The following is a 7,836-nucleotide window of genomic DNA, read 5'->3' as shown; positions in this document are numbered from 1 at the left end:
TGCCGCAACCCCAGAGTCGGTCACGACTGGACCTAATGGTCAGGGGTCCTTTTACCTTTAGCTATATCTATATCTAAAAGACTATAGGAATAATCTAAAAGAAACTAAAAGAATCTAAAAGAAGGGTTAGAATGAAGAAGAAGAGTTTGGATTTGATATCCCGCTTTATCACTACCCGAAGGAGTCTCAAAGCGGCTAACATTCTCCTTTCCCTTCCTCCCCCACAACAAACACTCTGTGAGGTGAGTGGGGCTGAGAGACTTCAGAAATGTGTGACTAGCCCAAGGTCACCCAGCATCTCTTGCCACATTAAACGGATATGAAAGAGCATAAAAGGTTAGTATATAAAAGACTACAACTATCTGTGCAGAGAGCACTCTGATGTGAGTGTTCATTCAATCTAGTTTGTGGCACAGGTCATCATCTGACAAATTTTGAATGCTGCTGTGCAGAATCTGGCAGCAATGTACGTTATAGCAGGATTGGTATCTGACAGCAGCTGGGAGGTATAAAATAAAATTGTCCTGTGTGCCCTGGGTACAGTGGTACCTCAGATTAAGTACTTAATTCGTTCCAGAGGTCTGTTCTTAACCTGAAACTATTCTTAACCTGAAGCACCACTTTAGCTAATGGGGCCTCCTGCTGCTGCCGCTGCACGATTTCTGTTCTCATCCTGAAGCAAAGTTCTTAACCTGAAGCACTATTTCTGGGTTGGCGGAGTCTGTAACCTGAAGCATATATAACCTGAAGCGTATGCAACCTGAGGTACCACTGTACTTATGGAGTAGTGGGGAGATGAGGCTAATATGAGTGTCTCTATAGTATAGGCACTGGGGAAGCACATGCTCTATTGTTTCCATTTGACCAGAGTCACAGGGGCATTGTCTCTCCGAGTAAGCAATCTTCCTGTAACGACCTACAATGAGAGCCGAGGGGAGGGCGTGACATCGTGCCAGGGTAAAAGCCCTCCGGAGCTTAGGGACTTTGAGTTTAGCTAGATATGCTATGGGGGAGGCAGAGTACCTGGTGCATTCATTGGCAATTAAAGTTGGCATCCTGGCTAAATCCAATCAGCGCTCTGTGTCTGCTACATGTTGTTCAATGAGTCCACCTATCTCAGTATTACCTGCACTGACTGGCAGAGGCTCTTCAGGGTTTCAGGCTGGATTCTCTCCCCAGCCCTACCAAGAGCCAGTGTGGTGTAGTGGTTAAGAGCAGTGGACTCGTAATTTGGTGAACCGGGTTCGCTTCCCTGCTCCTCCACATGCAGCTGCTGGGTGACCCTGGGCCAGTCACACTTCTTTGAAGTCTCTCAGCCCCACTCACCTCACAGAGTGTTTGTTGTGGGGAAGGAAGGGAAAGGAGAATGTTAGCCGCTTTGAGACTCCCTAGGGTAGTGATAAAGCGGGATATCAAATCCAAACTCTTCTTCTGCCAGGAGATTGAACCTTGGACTGTCTGTATGCAGAGCATGTGCTCTCTCACTGAACTACGGCTCTTTCTGAGTCATCAAGTGGCCATCAAGTAAGCATCCTTCTGAAAACAGATAGTCTAATGCTCGAGGCCCGTGCTTTCATTCTGGTTTTCTCTTATCTGTTAGTACCAGGTTCTGAAGGCCACTGGCTATTGCTGTTTTCATGTTACATTTTAGCTTCATTGGATTTCTGGGTTATAAACTCATTTGGTTATCTGCCATAAGGAAAGCCAGTGTAGTAATTTAAAAATAAATAAATGTGCATGAATGATCCAGGAAGAGTTCTACAGTGGAACCTTGGTTGTCAAACAGCTTGGCTCCTGAACAAATTGCCTCCCAAATGTCGCAAACCCAGAAGTGTTCCGGTTTTCTGAAAGCCGAACGTCCGATGCAGCTTCTAATTGAGTGCAAGAAGCTCCTGCACCCAATCAGAAGCCACGCCTTGGTTTTCAAATGGTTCTGGGAGTCGAATGGACTCCCGGAACGGATTAAGTTCGACAACCAATGTACCACTGTATTTATCTTTGACATAATCAAGAGGGTATAGGATGAAAGTTGCCTTCTAATAATAATATAGATAGTCCACCTGTCCAGCCATGCACAGCTATACTCACCTCTATCCAGAAGTCTGTTTCCAAAACTTCTCTCATTCGTTGCTCTGAATATACAGCTTCCTCCCTTAAATCTCATCTCTTCACCAGCTCCCTGTCTATTCGGAGATCATTGCAAAACTCCTTATCCTGACCTTTAATACAGTGGTACCTCGGGTTACATATGCTTCAGGTTACATATGCTTCAGGTTACAGACTCGCTAACCCAGAAATAGTACCTCGGGTTAAGAACTTTGCTTCAGGATGAGAACAGAAATTGTGCAGTGGCAACGGGAGGCCCCATTAGCTAAAGTGGTGCTTCAGGTTAAGAACCGTTTCAGGTTAAGAACGGACCTCCGGAACGAAGTACAGTGGTGCCTCGCAAGACGAAATTAATCCGTTCCACGAGTCTCTTCGTCTTGCGGTTTTTCCGTCTTGCGAAGCACGGCTATTAGCGGCTTAGCGGCTATTAGCGGCTTAGCGGCTATTAACGGCTTAGCGGCTTAGCGGCTATTAACGGCTTAGCGGCTTTAAGAAAAAGGAAACAAACTCGCAAGAACTCGCAAGACGTTTCGTCTTGCGAAGCAAGCCCATAGGGAAATTCGTCTTGCGGAACGACTCAAAAAACGGAAAACTCTTTCGTCTTGCGCGTTTTTCGTCTTGCGAGGCATTCGTCTTGCGAGGTACCACTGTAAGTACATAACCAGAGGTACCACTGTATTCCCCTCCCTGTTTTATCTCTGGTCCCATATCATGATAAATGATATATATATAATGATAGATATATCAGTAGGAAATGCAGCCCCACCTACCTCTGATCTACATGGTGACTAAGGGCTCTCCCCTTAGTCACTACCCATCCCATTCCTCTATCACATAGGTAGAATCCCCTACCCCACTATGGCTACTAACTTTAGGTGGCTTCAACCATTCCTGAGAAAACAGCCATTCATAAGAACTTACATGTTTCATCTCCCATTAACTGAGACAACTTTGTGGCAGGGTTACCTCCATTCATCAACATGATCTCTGTGGACGCTATCAGTTGTGCTGATATATTCCTTTCCCTTATATTAATCTGTAATTGGCAGACAGGGTTTTTTTGTTTTTAATGATTATGCCTTGTTTCTTATTGACAACACAATTATGAAAACTCAATAAACACTTTATTAAGTGCAATAGGTTATCTTTCAGAAAGGTAAGGGCAGCTGATAGGGTGAAAGTTTTATTTGTCAAGACAGGTATTGCTTTTCTTCATCTCTGGCCATTGGCTATGTTGGCTGGGGCTGATGAGAGTTGGAGTCCAACAACATCTAGGGAGCCACAGATTCCCCACTCCAAAGCTCGAAGAAGAAGAAGAAGAAGAAGAAGAAGAAGAAGAAGAAGAAGAAGAAGAAGAGGAGGAGTTTGGATTTGATATCCCGCTTTATCACTACCCGAAGGAGTCTCAAAGTGGCTAACATTCTCCTTTCCCTTCCTCCCCCACAACAAACACTGTGAGGTGAGTGGGGCTGTGAGACTTCAAAGAAGTGTGACTAGCCCAAGGTCACCCAGCAGCTGCATGTGAAGGAGCAGGGAAGCGAATCCAGTTCACCAGATTACGAGTCCACCGCTCTTATCCACTACACCACACTGGCTCTCTAAGGAAGAAACTGTACCAGTATTTCTAATTTGCTAAACAATTAACAAAAATCAACGTCAAAAATAGATACTTATAAATTGCCTTTGCATCCCAGGAGCACAGAACTGCATAGCTGACCCCACCCCACCCCATTTTACCCTCACAACAATCCTTTAGGCTAAGAGGTAGTGATTGCTCCAAGATCACCCAGGAGCTCCCTGGCTGAGTAAAAAATTTAAGCCAGATCTTCCCAGCCTTAGTCCACAAGTCTAAATGCTACATGTGTAATTGGGGTGATTTAAAAAATAAATAAACCAGTGACTTGTTTAAGAAAATGCAACTCTAAAAGGTTTAAAGGTTCAATTTCCAGTCATGAAACTCCCATTTCATGTGTTGCTGGACTTATGTCCCACTAAGTTCAATGGGACTGTCAGTCTCACGCAAGTGTTGAAAGCCAGTGTTATAAGAAAAAACTGCTCCTTTTCGCTTATCAGGTATCCAAGAGCCCGTATAGTCCTTAATTGGGTTCCCTATTGGCAGGAGAAAATAACAGAGGCCAACCAGAGTATATTGAGAAGCAAAGCAGCTAGTAAGCCTGATCTTTATTGCAATAAAAAAGTACTGTTGCAACAGGGTCCCCACTCCCCACACAAAGGAGGGAGGAAAGAATCCAGAACAATGGTGCACAAGCCCTTATATAGACTTTTGAAATTGCCTACCCTGTAGCTCAAGACCACCCCCCCAAAGCATCATATATACATCACAGAAGGAGGCTGTCTACAGCAGAAATCCTGTCTGCCAGGATACCTGATAATGGTCACTGATTGCTTTACCTGGGCAGCCTAGCCATTCTTTTGTGATGGTAAATACTTTAGTTCCTGAATTCAGGTCACAGGCTCACCATATTAATACACAAATACACCCTTTACGACAGGATTTGCAAGCAAAAGACAATGTGAAGGCTTTCCCCATTCCCTCCCTTACTGCAGAGGAATATTTGAGGTCACTGGGAGAGTCAAAATGGCTTCAGGATGGTTCTCCTGTACTATTTCAGACACGTGGTTTATATACTTATGTATGTGTTTGCCTCATACATTTCTGAACATTTAATTTATGTTTGAGACCTTAGAATTCTTATAACACCAGTGTGGCATAGTGGTTGGAGTGTTGAACTAGGACCTAGGTGACCAGGGTTCAAATGCCCACTCGGCCATGAAGCTCACCTGGGTGAGCTTAGGCAAATATCTCACCCTCAGCCTAGCCTACCTCACAGGGATGTTGTTGAGGATAAAAATGGCAAAGAGAAGTAGAAGTATGTAAGCTACCTTGAGCTCCTTAGAAGAAAGGTGGGATATAAATCAAATAAATAATTTATTACAATTAGCATGCAGCCTTACTTGGGTGGAAAATAACCTAGCTCTATCCGAACAAGCAATCATTTCCTTATAAGTGAGCCTATATTGACATCTAGTGGTAAAAAAGAGAAAGAAACAGTAAGGCTTATTATCTCAAGGCTTATTTGCCTGACAAACTTGTATCGGTTTCATAACCGTCTTAACAGTTCTGGCATTGCTGTTCCCTCGAGATTCCTGGAAATTGATGAGAGATTAGTGAACTGACTGGCCAGGACCAAGAAATCGGTTTCACAATAGGAAACACCATCATTTAACTTTAAAACAAAAACAAAACAAAAAACATATTCAGGACGATTATTATTATTTTACTAAGAGAAGGGAGAGGGACCCAAAAAGTGGAAGATTGTAGAAGACAGGAAGAGATGAATATGCACTATTCAAAAATTATGTTGTAGGTTCAGGTTATAGGCGAGTCTCTGGTCCAAACAGACAGAAAACTACTGCATCCAGTCCATCAAAGCTTATCCTACAATGCAACCCCTCCCAGAATTACAATACTAAGCACACTTGTCTAAACGTAAGTCCAGTGGAACTCGGTGGGGCTTTCTCCTGAGTAAGCATTTTACAAGATTGCACTGTAATCTGCCAAGGTGGTGCAAGACCCTGTTTGTCCATTGCATACAGCTCTGAAGATTACAGCACTTTATCTTGGCTTTACTGCCTTATAGGCTAACAGAGATGCTCCTTTGAATACCAGTAATTGTGTGTTCTGTTTAACAAACTATCACTGTCCTTATTAGGTCAGGGTTCCTTTCCAAGAGCTTATTATTAACAGACTCTGCTTTTACTCCCCACCCACCAGTCACCTCCTTTCCCCTCCAATGCAAACTCTTTAACATTTAAATTCAAAATAACTCCGCCCACAGTCCAATCTGTGCCTCCCAATTGCCAGCCAATGGGAGCTCGCGTCCCAGAGCTACTGGCCAATGAAAGTGAAGCAGGAAGATGGCCTGGGGGAGAAAAACCAAAGAAATATAATGTCTAGAACAGTCTAGAGGCAAAACATAGCTAAGCAAACCGACGGCCCAGTAATCTGGAGGGCCAATAACAGGGATAGAAAATTATACAGATCTTCAGTGAGGTTTGCTCCTAGCTAAGCGTGCAACTGGCACAGGCAAAAACCTCTGGACACTTCCGGCCTAAGAACTGATTTTCCATAGAGAGAAGTTCAGAGCGGCAGGATTACTTTTTAGCCGGAAGTTCAGCCTCCACGTCTTCCTAAATGAAGGGGAGAGGGAATCCGCTCTTCCGCCACTCAAGCAGTTAGCCAATCAGAAGAAGCCCAGCCCTGTTTTGTAAAAGGAACAGGAATCCGAAGGAGCTCGCGAGAGCGGGGCGGAGCCTAGGAAGCCACCCGGGCCAATGGCGAGGGCGGCTGCGAGGCGCCTTGAAGCCAATCAGAAGAGCGGAGAGGGGAGCGCGCCAGTAGTTCGACTGAGGGATGCGCGCAGGAGATAATGGCGGCGGCGACATAAGAAACGGGGACCTGTTTTTATTCTGAAGCTGTGGTGCGGTCAACCCCGAGGGGGCTTAGAGAAGCTAGTGGGGCCCTTTTAAGACTTGAAAATAGCAGTTAACCGAGTGCTCCCTTAGTATTAAGCTGTTACTCTTATTAAGAGCCCCCTTTTAGGGAGGGTTGGGGGGAGAAGGTGGCAGTGAGGGGCGTGAGAGGAATTCGCTGGGGAGGTTTGTTAATGCAGGGGGGAGGGGCAATAGGACTTAAATCTTAAGGGAAACGTATTTTTGGCGTCCCAGGCAGAATAGAAAATTCATTTTGTTTACAAGCCTGGCCCTAAGAATGCTTGCTTGGAAGTAAGTTCCCCCAGTTGCCTCTTCAGTGGGGCTAATCTTTCTTAAGGAAGTGTATCCAGGAGCAGCCTTGGGATGCTAAGGCAAGGAGGCTGAGCTGGGTTTGTCCTTAGATTGCCGGCTGGTTTATGTAATCTGCATTTTCGTGAGCGCCGCCCTGGACTGCCGGACCGCAGGCACCATACCAAAAAAAAAGCACTTTCTGTAGCGTCATGACTTGCTCCTACAATGTGGTTTTCCTGTTGGACACTGCCAGTTCTGAGCAGAAGATTCACCTTCACCTGGGCACCTTGAGGATCTTGAACTACTTGGGCTGCAAGTTTGGCCTAGCTAAAATCCGGTGGGGCTTCAAGTTCTTTGACTCCTCAGGCGCCCGGGGCAGAACTTCGCGAGTGGGCAATTTCCGTGAGCTTGGATCCCGCAGTTGGGAAGAATTCGAGGAGGAGCTGGATGCAAAGTTTGGAAACCAGGACTGCAACCCAAAGTCATCTGGCTCGGTACCCCGAGCCACACTCACTCAGAACATACTGAAAGAATCGTTACTTGACTATCAGTGGGATAGGCCTGAAATTGCTTCGCCATCCAAACCAGTGTTGAGGAACCAGAAAAGCAAGTTAACTGTGACCCTGAACAAACCTCCAGGGAGTTATATTCCTTCTGAGGGCTTCGTGAATGCTATTTTCCTCTTCTCTCCTTGCCCTCATTCCCAGAGGGAGCTGCTGCAATTTGTTTCTGGAAGTCCTACTCATTTCTCTGATGAACTGCTTGCTTCATGTGATCTGACTGAAAAGTTCATCCCTAAGAGAATCCGGGAAATGATGGCTAGCCAGAAAATCTCATTGTATTGGGTGGACACTGCTGACTGGATCAAGGTAATATGAGAGATTTTAATCATTATGGATGCTGCATCACAAATGATTACCCTGC

The 7,836-nt window shown here is 45.2% G+C and overlaps 1 protein-coding gene across 2 annotated transcripts in view; it reads left to right on the top strand.

Moving 5' to 3' along the window:
* Positions 1-317: 317 nt before the first annotated feature.
* Positions 318-7,836, top strand: part of TICRR (TOPBP1 interacting checkpoint and replication regulator) — a 31,084-nt gene continuing 23,565 nt past the window's right edge. The window contains exon 1 of one of the 2 annotated variants that reach the window (XM_081171004.1): positions 318-336. Coding sequence is in view for 1 of the 2 variants with exons in the window: in XM_081171003.1 (XP_081027129.1) it covers positions 7,122-7,781 (660 nt within the window). In the remaining variant the exon portion in view is untranslated. Of the gene's footprint in view, positions 337-5,695; positions 7,782-7,836 lie in introns of those variants that run through there. The other variant, XM_081171003.1, reaches the window with a different exon arrangement.

This window comes from Podarcis bocagei, assembly GCF_964188305.1.
Source record: "Podarcis bocagei genome assembly, chromosome: 14".
Classification (NCBI taxonomy): domain Eukaryota; kingdom Metazoa; phylum Chordata; class Lepidosauria; order Squamata; family Lacertidae; genus Podarcis; species Podarcis bocagei.
Note: the sequence above shows the minus strand (reverse complement) of the source record. Positions and strands in the feature narration are given on the sequence as shown.